The 18,422-nt window shown below is 43.0% G+C and overlaps 1 protein-coding gene across 3 annotated transcripts in view; it reads left to right on the forward strand.

The window, feature by feature from the left end:
* LOC147898893 (uncharacterized) overlaps nucleotides 1-16,929 on the forward strand; it is a 38,275-nt gene extending 21,346 nt beyond the window's left edge. For all 3 annotated transcript variants that reach the window (XM_087379309.1, XM_087379311.1, XM_087379310.1), the window contains exon 7: nucleotides 14,278-16,929. In XM_087379309.1, coding sequence (XP_087235435.1) covers nucleotides 14,278-16,725 — 2,448 coding nt within the window. In that variant the 3' untranslated portion in view covers nucleotides 16,726-16,929. The remainder of the gene's footprint in view (nucleotides 1-14,277) is intronic.
* The last annotated feature ends 1,493 nt before the right edge of the window (nucleotides 16,930-18,422 follow it).

Raw genomic sequence — 18,422 nt, forward strand, 5'->3', positions numbered from 1 at the left:
TCGCAAGGCTTTCAAGCATAGAACACCATCACATAAGTGCACTTAACCCATAGGCTCAATCCAAAGGCATTCTCTTTTCCGAGTGCAATTCCATTGGCTGTCCAGATGCAATCACACTGCACCCCAGCTGCACTCTCTTTGAGTGGTTTCCAGATGGCATTCACAAAGCTTTTCAAAGCTCCAAAATAAAATCAGCAAAGTACCCAACCAAAGAATGACTCATGTAGCACTGCCTGGGCACCTGTGAGCCAAGAAATAGGTGGCACACGAGGCCAACCAATAGCTTATGGCAAAAAGAAATTGCAGCAGCAAAATCACAACTCACCAAGCCCTGAAAACTCGAACCAAGTCCTCAATCGCCAAGAGGACATAGTAGCCAATGCCCAATTGCATTCTCAGCCAAAGAGGAGTGCAAAGGCATGAAGAAAGAGCATTTACAAGAGCCGACCAGCAAGAATTCCACTGAAAAATGCGAAAAGAAGCACTTCTGTCGCGAAGAAATGGGAGTTCTTGGGCTCAAAAGAAGCGTGCTTTAGAGAGGAATGCATTGAGAAGGTTTTGGAGAAGTTTCATCGCCGGAAAGTCCTCCAAAACTGAGAAAAACCAGTCAACCAACGCACGGGACCACTCGAAATTGAACAGAAAGCTGTAGCTTTGCAAGGGGAGAGGCCCAGGAGGCGGTAGAAGCAAAAAGGTCCAGAAAAAGCCACTTTTGCAAATTCGACCAGCAAAAGAAGTGCTCAGCTCTGCCTGTTCTACCAAACGCATGGAGGGAAAAGCATATCACTACAAAGGGAGGCAGAGGGGAAGCGATTGGGCCAAACAGAAGTCGAGGAATCCAAATGGGTGAGGAGTTATGAAGAAAAACGGAATTCAGCTGCAGGAGGCTGAAAAACCAGTCCAAAATCTCAACAAAGGGAGAAGATCAGAGAGAAAACTACACATGTGAAGTTTAGAAGGCCCAGGAAGGTCCAGGAATGGCAAAGGAGCATGTAGAAGGCACTAGAGTCACCTGGAACTCTAGGGGGGCCACTGAAGGTACATGGCCCTCTAGGGGGGCCCATTAAAAATGCCACATCATTTCCCAACAACCACTCTTTTAATTCCTTGGAATGCCTTTGGGCCTAGGGATTAATTACGCTTATGTGCTAGGCACCATGCCGCGTTTAATTACACATTATTAAGCCCATGCTTGGACTTTTAAAACCAAAGTTGTCATGGTCTTGTAGTACATTAAAGTACTTAGAATTTCACGCCCCCGTGACACCATGCCATGCAACCAACACCGTGGATATCTTCCGATTGCGTACTTGCATTGTTCCTCGGTCCAGGATTCTTGTTGGTTTGCGTCCTGCATTATCGTCTATCTCCTGAAACAAAACAACACCCTCGATTAGTGAGTCAGGTGTATGCAAAAATTTCGTTAAACGAGAAACATGAAACACTGGGTGCACCTTACAACCCTGTGGTAATTCTAATTTATAGGCCACCTTGCCTATTCTTTTTAGAATCAACCATAGCCCACAATATCGGGGTGATAACTTAGCACACTCTCCTGCAGTCAAAGACTTAGAGTGCGAAGGAACTCAGAGAAAAACTTTTTCTTCTTCCTTAAATTCTCTAACGGATCTATTTTCATTTGCATACGCCTTAGTTCTATCCATAGCTTGGCAGATGTTAGCTCTCGTAGGTGCCTGCATCTGAACCACAATCTGAACCACAAAGTTCGCGGCACTAGGCACTTTCTGAGGTACTCCAACTGTAGTTGGATTTGCTGGTCTATAACCATAGTTCGGCTCAAACGGACTGAACCCTGTAGAGGAATGTTTTCTATCATTGTAGGCAAATTCTAAGAATGGCAACCATTTATCCCACGTATGTTGCCTCAATGAAACATATGCTCTAAGCATATCCTCTAAAATTTGGTTGATTCTTTCTGTCTGACCATCCGTTTTTGAATGATCCCCACTACTCATTTCCAACTCAGTCCTTAGTGTCTCAAATATTGCAGTCCAAAAATGACTGGTAAATTTGACATCCCTGTCTGACACTATGGATTTGGATAATCCATGCAAACGAAATATATGTTTAATAATCAAATCCGCCACTTGCAGGGCACTAATAGACTCTCTAGTTGGAATGAAGTGAGCCATCTTGGTAAGACGATCAACTACCACAAGGATAGAATCATATCCACCTTGTGTCGTAGGCAGACCTACAATAAAATCCATGGAAAAGCTCTCCTACCTACCTAGTGGTATTTCCAAAGGTTGTAAAAGTCCGGGTGGCTTCACCCGCTCTGCCTTACTTACCTAATACGAAAAACAACGTGTCACATATTCATGAATATGTTTCTTCATTTTCGGCCAAAAGAAATCTTGCTTCACGAGATCATACGTTTTCTCGACTCCTGGATGTCCTGCACATGGGCTATCATGGCATTGTTGAATGACTCTCTGCCTGAGATCATTCTTATTAGGTACTACTACCTTGCCATTTCTTTTCAGCATACCATCTCTTATGGTATATCTTGCATAGGTTTGGCCTTTTCTGGATGCCAGGTCACCCTTTTCCCTAGGTTTGAATACATGAGCCTTAGGCCAAAGGCTTTGGACGAACTCGTCCAGTTTTTGAGTTTCTCTAATCTCGGTCATTAGAGTACTTTCTAATATCATGAAACTCATATTATGCATAATGTGTGACAATGCATCAGCAACTTTATTATCCTTACCTCTTCGGTACCGAATTGTCAAGTTAAACTCCTGCATGAGTTCTGCCCACCTAGCTTGGCGGCCTCTCAAGTCTGGTTGTTTACAAAAATGTTTCAGAGTATCATGATCCATCAACATAAAACTTTGATCCATATAAATAATATCTCCATGTTTTCAAAGCATGGACAACAACATACAACTCCAATTCATGAGTTGGCCAATTTCGTTGAGAGGAAGAAAGCTTCTTGCTTTCAAAGGCTACTGGCCTTCCCTCTTGGAGGAGAACTGCTCCTACCGCAATGTCACTTGCATTGGTTTCAAGAAAAAACGGTTTCTGGGGATCAACTATTTTTAACACCGGTCCTGAGACCACAGCTTGTTTTATGGTGTTAAAACTCTCCTGTTGATTCTGTCCCCATATAAAAGATACTTTATATGAGGTCAGATCAGTCAATTGCGATACTATTTCGGAATATTCTTTGATATGCTTTCGATAAAATTGGACAAATCCCAAGAATGATCGCAAAGCAGTCAAACTCTGAGGGATTGCCCAAGTCAGTATTGCAACCACTTTCTTTGGATCCATTTCTACCCCCTTAGGAGTAATAATGAATCCTAAATATTCAAGTCTTACCATACACAGTACAGTTTTCTTTTTATTTACATAAAGACTGGCTTTTCTCAAAGTATTGAACACTATTCTTAAGTGTTCGTGATGCTCTGCAATACTTTTGCTGAACACGAGAATATTGTCAATAAAATGTACTATAAACTTCTCGATATATGGACGTAGTAAATCGTTCATAAGCATGACGAATGTAGCTGGAGCATTGGTAAGTCCAAACGGCATTACTAAAAACTCAAATGTCCAAACTTGCTTCTAAAAGCGGTTTTATGCACATCCTTGGCTCTAATATGGATCTGATGGTAGCCACATTTAAGATCTATCTTAGTGAAAATTACGGCCCCATGTAATGCATCTAGCAAATCATCGATCCGAGCCATTGGATACCTGTGCTTAATAGTGATATTATTCAATGCTTTGTAATCTATACAGAGACGAAAAGTATCATCCTTTCTTTTTTTTAATATCACTGGCAAAGCAAAAGGTGAGAAACTGGGTTGACTCTGTCCTAGCTTGAGGTATTCTTCCAATTGTCTTCGTACCTCTGCTTCTTCAGTAAAACTTAACCTATAGGGAGGTCTATTTATAGGTTCTGCCCTCGGGATTAGTTCAATCTTATGCTGAACATTCCGCTCTGGAGGTAACCCATAAGGTAACTCATCCCTAAAACAATTAGAGAACTCCTCTACTATTTGATTAGCCAGCTTGGCCATCTCTCCATTTTGGGTAACATCAGTGCTAGCTGAAGAACCATCAATCGGCTCTACCGATGCTGTACAAAGAAACAAAAACTCTTCTTGAGCTTTTTGAACTTCCATTACAGAAACCAACGGTCCTTGAGGTATATCTTTTTCATCTCGTAAGACATACAGCACATCATTCATCTTGAATTGATAAATGTGCTTTTTCCAATCTATGGCTGGATTCGTCCTAGAATACCAAGCCTTACCCAGGGCTATGTCTGCGTGCGCAAGCTTTGTTATTTCAAAATCAAGCTTCTCAGCATAGTCCTGAATTCGAGGTTCCAACTGGGTAACCCTTTGATTCCATACTTCAGTTGAACTTCCGTCCGCCATTCTGACTGTATATGCATAGTCAGATGGGCTAGTCTTTAATTTCAGCCTCTTTACAAGCTTGGAGTTAATTACATTGTGAGTTGACGCAGCGTCAAACAACACAATTACGTCATGATTAGCTACTTGTCCCTTCATCTTAATTAACTCCGTATCATTAAAGGCTGTATATCCTGTTGTTGTGGGCTTTGATAGGACATTATCAAGTGCACTGGTTACTAGCTTAGCAACAGACACATAACAAAACATGTACTGACCTTTGAGAAGATCCCTCTAGCTGAATCTGCATCTGTTCTGCTTTGGGACTTTTCTCCATTTCCACGTTGCATTCTGAGATCACCATCTCAGCCATCCGATGATCCTTGTTTCGTGGGACAATCTTTCCACTGATGAGGCTGAAGGCATCCAAAACACAAGCCTTCTCTCCTCGCTTTTTCTCTTTGCTTTGGGTTCAAAGAAGACTTCGACCAAGCCCGGGCTGCCATTGGTGTTACTTTTCTTTTCATTCCAATGGTGATACTTGGTTTAGGAGTCTCAACTGGCTTCGCCTACTTGGCTTGACCACTAGGCTGTGAGACACTCCCTTTGCTAATCCACTTCTTCTTAAACCCAGTTTTCTTCGGGTACTCATACCGAGTCCCAACCTGCACAAATCCACTTGCTCTGTTCCCTTTGGCATTCTCATAGTTCAGGGCTATGGCAATTGCTTGATCTAGCATGTTCGCATACTTAGCCCGAACTTCCATCTTGATCCGATCATTCAGTCCAAAGATAAAATATTTTACCTGGATTGACTGAGGTAGAGGTTCATAAACTTTCATTACACTTTCTTTGAACTTATCAGTGTATTCCGCCACTGATAAATTTCTCTGACGAAGGTTTCGATACTGATCCCAAGCTCGGGATGCTTCGTCAGGAGGTAAGAAGTGTTTTCTAAATTCTTTTTTAAACCCCTCCCAAGTAGTGGATGCCACTTCATCTTTCTGCTGTTTTATCCACCACCGATCCGCTGCCTCATTAAACATATGGGTGGCCTTGCGGATTTTCTTCATATCATTCATGATTTCACAAATGGCGAAGGCCTCGTCCCATTTGTGTAACCAGGTCTCTATGATATCGGAACTATGGTCAGACATCCGACCAGAATACTTTTCTGGCCTATAATTGGCAATATTAGGCACCTTAGCCCTCCTAGGCTCGACCGTATGGACACTGTTTTCAAGCTCCATTGGAGATGTATATTTCTCTTCTCGAGATGGTCTAGCAGACATACTATGAACCATTTTCCTGAGCTCGGATTGCCCTACATTTGCTTGTAACTGTTGCGCTAAAATCTGTTGCAAGGCATTCTCCAATAATGCAATTCTACTAGACAGTGTATGGCTTTCTGGGCGCGACACCTGCGGGGTTGGCCGGACTCTCGACTCTATGGGATCCACCCTAGAAGCTTCTTCTTCTACTTCCATTTAGGTTGATGGGGGGGTGTGTTGTTTTTTTTATATTTTAAACACACCTAAATTGTATTCACAATCGAAAGCCCAACTCCCAAATTTACAGCTAACGAGGCATATATTAAATTGCAACCCAAACTACTTTTCCCTATGCTAGGGAAACTCCTGCAATCTCCAAACCCTCAAATACCGAGGCAAATAAACTAGCATATACCACAATAAAACTTAAAAGGCATAGAAAGCTCCTTGGTCATTCATGCTGCATGGATAGATCAATTTGTCTCTTTCCTCGAGCTCACGCACCAACAAAGCAAAGCAATTCGATCAAGAGAGGGGTGAAATAGGAATGGATGATGTGGCTTTTTTTTTTCCCTCAAGGTCCAAAGACCTTAGATGACGTGGCCTCTACAATGCAAACGTTCAGACGGTTGCCTCACTCCCGGGATCTCCTTCACCCAATTCCACTATGAAAGGCGAATCTGAGAGCCGATCTTTGAAACCAGCAGAATTGCGAAACAAAGAAAAGCACAATGGGCTCCTAGGCCTGAACGGACTTTCCTATACGAGACCATGTCATTATCTTCGAGGGCGCATGTTTCAACGTCGCAATCAGTTTGGGGGCAACTCCGTTTGTCTTTTCATTTTCCGCTTAGTTTCACTCGTCCTACATATGTTGTGTTGGACCAAGTATCTCTTGACGAACAAAGAAGAACGAGATCGTTTGTAATTAGTCAAAAAGCCATGAGCTCGCTTCTTGCCAAAAACTTCCATTGGATGATTTCTTCATTTCCATGACTTTGCTAGCAAAGCCGAGCCCACACACGTATCGTTTCCTTGAATTACAGACTCTTGGCAATTCCCTTACACACATAGCTCGTATGCCAAATTTTTGAATCCCTTTATAATTAAAATGTCGAATGACACTCAGGTCACGCAATCATCATTCGTTTTGACGTCGATTTGGAATATTGATTGGGTACAAAAGCCAACGCGGAGTTTTGAGATGAACCCACGATCTAGCCTGACTGCTCTGATACCAAAATATCATGACCAAACGCTACAAGCTCCACCAAGACCTCTCTCTTGAGACGAATACAAATTGACAGGTGATGGCACACTGAATTTCCACCCAGCCATTCTCTGGTTCAGCCTGCTCGTCACAGATCTACACGTGAGAAGTACCTGCATGCTGAATACCAAAGCCCACAATTCCCTAGATGGATCTAGTATGCCACATGTCTACATTTGAGGGCATCTCCTAAATGCATCATTTACCCCTCTCTTGGGATATCATTGAAATAATTTGCCCCTTGGCACATTTAATGCATTTAGACCCCTTGGCCTTAGATCCACCTAGTCTTGTGCCATGTCACCCTCACCAAGGACCTTGACCTTAATTCCTTTTTGATCATTTATGTGAAGCCCAAACAAATATAATACAAACATTGATCCTTTAAAGGAAAACGTCGATTGACCCTTACGAGGTCATGTTGCCTTAACTTGAGCGTAACATTTTAGGGTTCCCAAAGCTTTCAGATCAGTCGATTGCTTCCCAAAAGCTCTCCTATTGCCTCAAAATCTTCAGATCCTATTGCCTTGTTGCATCTAGCCTTTCTGTGTGCCAGGAACAGCCAGGGTTGGCTGTTTTGCCGGTCTCTGTCTTGCTAGGACTCCCTTGAAGGGCATCAGAGCTGCCAAGACACACTTGGCTGATTTCTCTCCTGCCAGGATTCCCTTGAAGGCTATCAGAGCGCTAGGTTAGAACTATCAGCCAGAATCGAAAGAAAGGCTGCCATGGAATGTTGCACTGGTTTGGGATGCCTTTCTGAAACTGGAACTATTTGCATAGCTGGACGGAAGTACTTGTGACCGGATTATTCAGTTGGCTACTTTTGGTCGGATGCACGAGAGTGCTGTTATTGTATTTTTGATGCCTTTTGAATAAAAGATGAAGAAATATCAAAAGCCGCGCTAAGTTTAGGGCCAATCTGGTGTTTGGGGTGTCGACAGGGGCAATCTAGCTCCTAAATTGAGTGTGGAATTATTTGGTTGTTGTGGATATTTTTCTTTATGGATGAGATTATGGTATTTGTTGGTTATATTAATTCTTCACCACCCTTTGGTGTTCCCGAAGGCTGGTTTCAATACAATTGTAAATACCTAAAAGAATAAGTATAATATGAAGGGGCTAAACCCTTACTAATCCACTGGTGGTACAGAGGTTCCTTTCACTCAGCCTCGCTCTTGCATCGCGGGAAGTGCAGGCAGTGTAGACGCAGTTTCTAGATGCCCTTTCCTCTATGCTCCAGGGTGCTTTCCGCTAGATAGGACGAGTTCAGCCAGCAGCTTACCACTGCCATGGCTATGCAGGATACCGCTCTTGTCTAGATGGGACAGCAGATCACATCTGCCATTGCTATGCAGGATAAGGGTAAGCAGTCCACACCCCAGCAAGGGGACCATTTAGATAGTCAGGATGTTTTGTCTGCTCCAAGGGTTTTATGGCAGATGCCCACCGTGCCTATGAGCATCAGTCTTTTGGACCGTTGCATGTACCCCATAATGGGGATTATGTGGACTTAGATGATGCATTTTCTTTGCCACAGAGCACCTTCTTGCAGGATGTCAGGCCATCTTTTGGCTCACAGCTTTCTGCATCTATGCACGTTGAGCCGTCTCTTTTGGGCCGACCCGTTGGTGTGCATCCAGCTAGTGCTCCTTTCACCACACCAGCGAGTATGCCTGGAGCTAGCTTGGGTTTATATGGCAGCCCACACCCCTGGGAGAGAGGTCAGTCCTCTTCTCAGTCCTTTGGTATGCCATCATTTCGGAGAGATACATTTGGCAGAGAGACCCAGCCCGGAGTTCATGCACCTATCGCTTCGCCAGCTAGCACATATAGCCAGACACAGCCAGTGCATCAGATGGCAACAACTGAGGGGGTTGGTGGTGGGCAACAAGCTACTTTTGACGACATGTTGGGAGATTCTTTGTGTTCATATAAGGCCCTACGTGAGGCTAACAAACTTGAGATGCCCTTCTCCGATTATGTGAACCTCAAGCGTGATGATGCCCGCATTATGGAGGTTACACACACAAGAATTATGTAGGCGTATCAGTTGGAGCTACCCAGGACCTCCAGGATTCATAATGTTTTCCATGTGTCCTTGCTGAAGCCACATGTCGGACAACATGTCCAAGTCCTTGAGCTACCACCTATGGATGAAGAGGGCCACATACTCTATGTTTCGGAGCGCGGACAGAAACTCAGTACGAAGACTTTGTATAGAAGGATGCTCAAGTATGTGTGGGTGTGTGGATTTGTATGTGTGAGAGCATATTTTTATACTATGGTCTACACCCACTGTTGGGCGCTGATGACGTCAGTGGGTATGTCATAGTAGCTAGTCCCTGCTATGCGTGATGGAGTTTATGGTTTTCAATCTTATGAGTGACTATTGTGAGATTGAAACTGCGCTATTTTGTGTTTTTAGAGGATGAGTTTGGGAATGTTCCTGGATTCATCTAGGTATATGCTCTATGTTCCGGAGCGCTTCATGGGTTTCAGGGATCACGTACTCCGAAACAAAGTCTACACCGAGTATCTTATCAAGTGGTAGGGAGTTCCTGAGGATGAGAACTCATGGCAGCTAGAGAGCATTGTCCCGGACAACCCCTATCTCCTATCGGGCTGATTATTATTTGCTGTTTGCTGCACCTATTTAACAGCCCACATATAAAATTTTGAGGGCAAAATTCCTTGGGAAGGGATGGCTGTAATGAAGGTGGGAAATAGCAGGGAATTAGGTGGGAAAAAAGAAGGGAAATTGGTGGTAAGATAGGAGAAAGAAGGGGCAACTATATAAGTCAGCCCCTAATGATTTGTATGGTACCATTTGATGTGACATCTAATCCTATCTACTCCTCCCCTTCCTTCTTCCTACGTGCTGCCTACTCCCTCTCCCAATCTCTCTTTGTCTCTCTCTTCCTCTCTCTCTTCCCCTTCCTCTACCCTTCCCTCACCTTCTTCCCCTTTCTCTCTCTCCCTCCTACCAATTCTACCCCCTTTCTCTAATCTGCCCCTTCCCCCCCTTTCTTACACTGTTGCTGTGTCCGGACTGAACCGAGCCTATAGGTAACCCTGTAGAAGGCGTGGCAGGGGAGTTGGTGTGCTGTCACCCTACCTTGACCTCATCCACTGGAACCTTGCTGTTGGCTGACGCCTACTGCCCTGGACTGGGCTTGGAAGTGGATAAATGAATGGCCAAGGAGGCTGCCTTCTATAGGCCCCCTTGGGCCTGAAATTGACCGACTAGGCCTGCCTATGTGGCCGGATCTGACCGGACCAGACTAGTCGGATTTGTTGCAATCATTGACTGCCATTTGGCGGTCTCCCACGTGGTTGCTGACGTGGTGCATTGTCTATAGCGCTGATTGGCTGTGCTGATGTTGACTGGCTGCACTTACGTGGTTGCTGACGCAGTTGCTGACATGGTAGCCAAGCATTCCACAGGTTGTGGATGCCCATGACAGCTGCTCAATCCAATGTCGCTCTCTCGAAGGAGTCTAAGTGGCTGCCTCCAATTGAAGCCTCGACAACCAATGTGTGTCGTGTACGAGAAGAAGGGCACCTCCACACATCTCTTGGAGTGCGCTAGTTGGATAGCCAAAACCACTTGTCGAGATCCCACCATACCTCATGAAGGGGCTGGCTCCCTACAACGAGAGATGCGACCATGACCCACCCTACCTCGAAGTGACTGGTGCTGGGTTGATGGTCCAAATGGGCCTCCATGAGACTCTGTCTAGAGGACTCACACGGCCCTCTCTATAGTGCCTAGAACGGAAGGATCCTAGGGCGTGGTGCAGATACTGGATCCTCAGGGGCAACCCTGCTTGGAGAACTGGCCATACCAATGCGGGGGAGCTGAGGCTTTATAGAGTACATCCCTTCGGAGTCTATTTCTATCATCCTTGTGCTACCCCCCTCATGTGTGAGAGGGCTCTCGCTCGTACCTTTGTCTCAGGGGGAAGATGACTCCAAGCCTCCAAAGAATTGGCCAGACCACTATCCCAGTGCCCTAGTTTGATCAAACACCTAGGGATGCAAGGGTTGTGGTCATGGAGGTGGCGCAATGTTTAGCTAATCTTAGGCTCGGAGGATGATCCGTTACACTAGATCCATGGCTGGGAGGTGAGCCCACCAGCTTCCCCTTTAATGGTCTTCCTAATCTATGGTTGTTTTGTAGGTCTTGGTGTCAGAGTAGAACCTGGATTACACTTAGTCTTTTGTCTTAGCTAACCTTGCCTTGTGTGCTCATTTGAGTTGGTATCAGAGCAGAACCTGGATTATGTAGAATCACGTGGGATAGAATAGATGCATCTTGGAAGAGGAGTGAGAGCACAAGATGTAACCAAAATGTTGTTCACTATAGATTGTGAGAGAGGTGAATCTCTCTTATAGAAATGGGGAGAAGGTGGCACCTTCCCTACATCAGTGGCAATCAGCCCCTACATCAGTGGGACTGGCCTAAATCAAAGGAACCTCCCATGTGGGGGCCTTTGGCTTACATCATCACTTAGGTCACACACTAGACATATCATAGCACTTGATGTACCTCTACAACACACACACAAACACACATGTGACTCCCCTAGATACACACATGCACCATAGAGCAAGCCCTTGATCACACTTATCCCAACATACCCCCCCTCAAGGGGTTGCCTCTTGCAATGTCAAGGATACATCTAGTCTCGAAAAGCTCTTTGCCAAGTGGTTTGGTAAAGATGTCTATAACATTTTCTTTGCTATCACAATGCTGCAGTGTGATGTCACCAAGGAACACTCTTCTCTGATGAAGTGCTCTCTGACATCAATGTGCTTGGTCTCGGAGTGATATATTGGATTCTTGGCCAATGCTTGAGCCGATTGATTATCACAGTATATTGTTGTTGGCTTTGATTCATCAAAGTAATATGTTTCTGAGCCATATAGCCTCACATGCACCTATTGTGATTGTCCTATATTTTGCTTCAATTGAAGACAATGAAACAGGTGGCTGTTTGTTTGACAAGCATGATATAGCATCTTGACCAAGGAAAAATGCATATCCCTGTGTGGATCTCTGGTCTTATGATCTCCGGCATAGTCACTGTTGTCACAGTACCCATGCAACCTTGGATGACTTCCTCTGTATTCTATTCCAAACTGTCTTGTACCTCTGATGTATCTCAAGACTCTTTTGGCTGCATTTCAGTGAGATTGTTTTGGATTTGCATAAACTGTGCTAGTGAACTTACTGCATAACAAATATATGGCCGTGTGATAGTCAGATATATAAGAGATCCGATGAGCTGTCGATAGTACCTGCCATTGATGGTAGGTTTTTTTGAATTGTTTGTAAGTTTCAAACTCTGTTCCATAGGAGTTGTTGCAATGTTGCAATTTGCCATATGGAACTTCTTTAGGAGAGTGTCAACATATTTTAGCTGACTCATCAAGGTGCTGTTTGAATCTCTCCAGAACTCAATACCAAGACAATAGTGCATAAGTCCAAGATCTTTCATGTCGAACTTTGCAGATAGGTCTTGTTTCAACTTCTTAATGAAGCTATCATTGCTTCCGGTGACAATCAGATCATCTACATACAAAAGTGCAATAGTAATGTCTTCCCCTTAAAATTTGTAGTGGAGAGTATGATCTGCATTTGACTTCATGTATCCCAGATTAGCAAAATACTTGTTGATTCTACTATACTAACTTTTGGGTGCTTGCTTTAAGCTGTAGAGACTTTTCTTGAGATGGCAAACCTGATTCTCTTTCCCTTGTTTAACATAACTTGCTAGTTGTTGCATGTAGACTTCCTCGTCTAGGTAACCATTGAGAAAAGCATTCTTGACATCAAGCTGGTACACATTCCATCTGCTGAGTGTTGCGAGTGATATCAACAACCGTATGGAATCCATCTTTGCTACTAGAGCATAAGTCTCATCATAATCCTTCTATAACTAGTCTGGCTTTGTATCTTTCAATGCTTCCACTTTACTTTGTAAACCCATTTATTTGCTATGGCCTTCTTTCCTAGGTGAAGGTCGCATAATTCCCAAGTATTGTTTTTGTACAAAGCTTTCATTTCTTCATTCATAGCAGATTGCCATTCTGGCTTGTCAACCGCATCTTTGAAGTACACTGGCTCTTTTGTAGCCACCATGATGGTAGTCATAAGAGCATAGTTGGTGATTTCAACCTGAATTGCTTTGCCTTTCTGAGCATATGTCAATTTGTTTGGTGGTTTGCTTTCCCTAGTAGATCGTTTGAGTTGCTGTTGCTCTTCTCGGGTGTCTCTGGCAATTCTTGCTCTTCTTCATCAACCTTTTCTGTAGGTGACTGAGTAATCGGTGTGTTGATAGGTTTCAGCTTATCCGCCTGAGCCGCTGTGGGATTACTTAACAGCTACTTTTTGACTATACTAGGAGATACCTAGGGTACTAAATTGGAATTTGCATTAACCGATAATCCTAAGCAGATGGATGAAGTGAAGCAGCAAACAAGGTTTTACTTGAGAAGTATGTTCATGACCACCAAAATTATTCTTCTCACAGGTTGTTCAGTGTCTCGGGGTCTCTGTGAAGCTGGGCAATGTGATCTGGTTTGGCATTTATCAAAAGGGTTCTCTTGGTATCATAGAATCTGTGATGTGTGATATGGAGCTGTCAGTGTGCCGGTTGTAATGTGAGGGTATGTCAATGTTATGAGTGCACCAGATGGTCACTATTGTAGCTGAAACGTTTTGCCATGAATTGCTTCGTTACAACATTTCACTTCTTAGCTGCCTGGTCAAAGTTTTGACTTTGTTATATGTGAAGTTGTTGACAGAATAGATCAGTGGATGCTTGTATATAAACATTCTTACACATTTATTGGTAGAATGCCTTATACATTCATTTAGTAGGACTCCCAAACCAGGGCAACAAAATACATTCATTTAGTAGGACTCCCAAACCTGGTCAAAGTTTTGACTTTGTTATATGTGAAGTTGTTGACAGAATAGATCAGTGGATGCTTGTATATAAACATTCTTACACATTTATTGGTAGAATGCCTTATACATTCATTTAGTAGGACTCCCAAACCAGGGCAACAAAATACTTGATTTTTAATTTTTTTCTCTTTTGATTTAGTTTAGTTGACAATGAGGCCATTCCTAGGGCACTTGGCAATGTCAAGCTGTGGGTCTATCAACAAACTAAAAAATTTTCCCACTTGATAGTATTATCTTAGATGAGCTGTGCTCTTTAGTTATGGATTATGCCTAGTCTGCGTACTGCTATGCTTTTTTGCATGCAAGTTGCTTGTACCTTGTTGAGATTTTGTTCCTTCATTATTAAGAAGCATACGAAACAAATGTTTGCAGCAATCGGTACCTGCTTATGGTAAAGGTCTTGCCTGCCAGGACAGTTTATCTTCTCATGATATTAAGCTGCAAATTGTGCCTCAATGCTTGCTCAATGAAGATCTTAACTCCGAGCCATATACCAGCTTTTATGAAGCGAATGAAACATCAGAGGTCAGCTTAGAAGTAAATATTGTTGATGTGGAAGAGCTAGTGAAGGAAAATAAGTATTTGCAGTTACAGCTCAGTACTGTGGTTGTTGAGCGTGACATGGCTCTTGAGAAGCTGCAGTCATTATCAGATTCTCTCACCACAAGTGGTTTCTTTTCAACTACGTGTGTTAAGGACCAAGAGCGAGTATGGACTGTGCAAGCAGCAGTTGAAATTGTGGAATCTGTTACTGAGGAACTAACAAAGTTGTTAAGACTCTTGCTGAAGCATCCACTGTCCAGAAAGCCAGATTTTCTTTCATCCTTGGAGTCTCGTTTACAGTTGTGGAGTAACATTCCTCAAAAAATTCTCCCTAGCAAGGTTGTAGAAAATGGGGCCCTTCCAGAGTGGGCAGATTTGGTAGTCGATCTTGTGGGACATGCACGCAGAGAGCTACAGGCCTTACAACAGAAGGTGTTGGACCTTGAGGCTGAGGTCGAGATCAAGGATAAATCTAGAGTTGAGCTTAATACTCTAAGCAAGGAACTCGCATGCACAAAAGAGGAACGCGTTAGGGCAGAGTCTCATTTTACATGTGAAATGGGGCAAAACAAAGATATTGTGCATGCTCTAGAAGGAGAGCTACAGCAAGCACATCTGAATTTGCTTGGAACTCAAAACAGGATGAAAGAGCAAGAGGGTACCATCTGTTCACTACGTGGGCAACTACGGAAGCTTGAATTGGAGGTAGAAAGGTCAAAATCAACATGGGCATCGGAAAAGAGACAATTAGATGAAACCCTAAGGGAGCAGTGTGAAAAGTTACAGAAACAGTGGACAACGGCAAGCAAAGAAGTGGACAAATTGGAGAAAAGGGTGGAGGAGTTGCTAGAACGAGTAGCAAAGAATGACCAAGAGTTGGAAGAGTTGATGCAAGCAAGCAATATTTCGGTAGATGCGGTCGTGGAAGCCAAGCTGAGACGCTTAGAGCAGGACTTGAATGAATATCATTCCATAGAAGCACAAGTACAAGCTGAGCGGGCAGAGCTAGCGTCACAAGTGGTCTGGCTGCAGGCAAAATTGGAAGAAGCAGAACATGAACTTGAAGTTGAAAATGAACAACATGTTGAGGTTCTAATACAATATGAGGAGGAACGGGGTATCATGGAGGCTGAGTTAGAAGCAGCCAAACATAGTTTGCATTTGAATCAGGCTGAGATAGAGCAAGCTTCAATAGAGAAGACAATTTCTTCTTTATGGGACAAGTCTACCAGAACTGGCACCATGCAAGAACGGATGGAAGAAAAGAGCAATATGCATAGGTCCACGAAGGTTGGAGAACTCGCACACTTGGAGCATACAGACATACTTTTAGAAAGGAAGCTTTGGAATGAAGCTGAGCAAAGAGAGAGAGAGCTGCATTGTACACTAGACAAGACTCTTGCTCAGCTTTCTGCTATCCAGAGTGATCTTGAGTCAGAAAGACAGAAAACTGAGCATTTGGAGGAGTCTCTTTGCTTAGGTGCGCATAAGCTATCAAGAGCCACCAGAGAAGGTAAAACAATGCAGGATACCATTGAGGCATTGACTCAAAACATATTAGAGAAAGACAATTTACTGGCTTCTCTGAACGAAGAACTATTTCTTCAAAAAGAAAGCAACAAAAACCTAACAAACCATGCCAGCTATCTTGATACTGAGCTACTTAATGTGAAGCAACAACTGTTATTGTGTGAAGCTGAAGTCAATGAAATGGGCTTGACAATTGTGAATCTACAGGAGGCATTGATGCTTCAAAGGATGAAAACCACCCAAGCTCTAGAGGAGATGAATTTACAGACCAAGAGGCTTAGCAGGCAGGATGAGGAATTCTTGCACCTGAAAATGAAATATAATGCTCTCCTTACGAATCATGAGTCCTTGCAGGCCAACTTGGGGGAAAGTAGAAAAAGAGAGGGAGAAGCTCGTGCTCAAGTGAAGAAACTAGGGCTAGAGCTATCTGTGGCAAAAGAAGAGGTGCTTAAGTCAGAAGTGCGGTTACAAAAGTTTTTGAAACAAAAGGAAGAAAAGCTGGATGCTGAAAGGAGTAAACTTGAAGCTGTAATCAATGCGCAAAACCAGTCGAATTGGCTTCTGCAAAGACAAATAGAACAGCTTAAAAGTTTGGAAGCTGAAAAGATGGAACTGCAAAGACTGTTGAAGCAGGTAAGGGGGAATTGTGAGCAGGTGGAAAGAGAAAGGGATGATTTGAAAGTTGCTTATGCAGAACTGGAAAATCAATTTTCGAGAAGGAGGGCTTCATTTTCAAGTCGAGAATAATTTTGTAGTCACTGGCCATCCTCAGTAACAGATGAAGCCACTTATGTGCATCTTCATCTACATTTCAGTGATCAGATATTGTCTTCTGTGCATGATCCAAGGGTTGGCCTTTGTTTACCTCCCATACAACATGCTACATGCAAATGTATCCACTTTATCTGTAAATACATTATATTGTAATTCAAACCTTGTTTACAATTGAATATAAAACCTCTGTATATTTCTGATGTTTGAAAACTGGTCTTCATGTCCCTTTGTAAACATGTAGAAGCTTTACCAAGATGCCTGTTTTCTCTGTTCCTGGCTATAAAGTGGACTTCTTTTAATTTGCTTTTTCATGGAAGTGCTAGGATTCATGATGATGATTGTTCTCTTTGGAGCTATAACAAAAGTTCTTTAGAAGTGAATGCATATGATCACCCCAGGCATAAATTGAACTAAAACCATGAAATAGAATAATGGATCAGCGACTCAGACAGTAGACTTCTGCAAATGAGGTCATGTCACAATAACTCCGATTGTAACCCAAAGGTAAATTCCAAAGTAGAGTCCTGTAAGAAATCTCTTGGATCCAACAAAGCTCAAAAGTGGATAGATAACCTAGAGAAAGTTAAGCAAATGCAATCTAACTGTTACAGATCTGCATAAGCCAGGAACTACACGAGTTAGAACATGGCTAGGAATGATCTAAGAAGCAAATCGCATACATGTGGGATCTAGTGCTATAACAGAACACATACAAAACACAGGAGAGATGAATCAACCTACCTACAATCAAATTGCTGCAGCCATATAGACATACAGCAATTCTAGACGGGCTTTTGGCACAGGGTGAACCAATATTCTGCTGTGAATTCACCGTAGAAGTAGATTTTTGCAGTGATTTCAATATGCAGGTGTAGGTTTGGCAGAGGAACATGCACTGGCGCTGACTTTTTTTCTTTATGGGACAAAAATGAAAACTAACAAACAGATGAACAGATATGGCCAAAAGGCAAATCAGCCTTGTAGGAGCAGCTTGGAACATACTCAAATAATTGTATAAAAGCAGCAGCCTGTTGACCTATCTATAATGTTAGGGAATTAAGGATTTGGGTTTAAGATTTGCTGACTAATATAACCCTAAGACTTATGACAAAAAGCAGGTTAGTTAATAAATTAAGCTCAAGTTTGAGCTAGTCTTTAACTAATACCACTTTAATCAATACCAAGGAAAAGTCACTGAATGGGTTGACCAAGCTTCTAGGGCTTGAAAATCAAAGCCAGAAATTTTCACATTGTAACCATAGTTTGCATGTGCGTCCCACAAAGCGCACGAGGGTTTGACTAGAGTGAAGTGCATAAAGCTTAACCAACCCTAGGGTATACTACTTTCAGTTTATTTAATTTTAGTGGCCATGCTCAGGTTCCCAAGTCTTGCCTCATACACCAAGGTTCATCCACAAAATGTATTGAAGGTGTTGCTTATGCAAATATGATACACGACGTCTTACAGACATGAATGTACCCCAAGATAGGTATGAGTAATTGATCTGCATGTAGGTGTAGGGTGATTTGGTAACTGTACTTGGCATGCCCCCATAATAGCTCCACAAAAATTCCAATAGATTCTTATTGGTAACTCAACTTCGTGCATTGATTTACGGATGATACAAACAAGAAAACTCCAACTTGGTTCTCAAAACTGTTTGAGGGTT

This window comes from Dipteris shenzhenensis, chromosome 9, assembly GCF_047967505.1.
Source record: "Dipteris shenzhenensis isolate YYH24624 ecotype China chromosome 9, Dip_SZ_1.0, whole genome shotgun sequence".
Classification (NCBI taxonomy): domain Eukaryota; kingdom Viridiplantae; phylum Streptophyta; class Polypodiopsida; order Gleicheniales; family Dipteridaceae; genus Dipteris; species Dipteris shenzhenensis.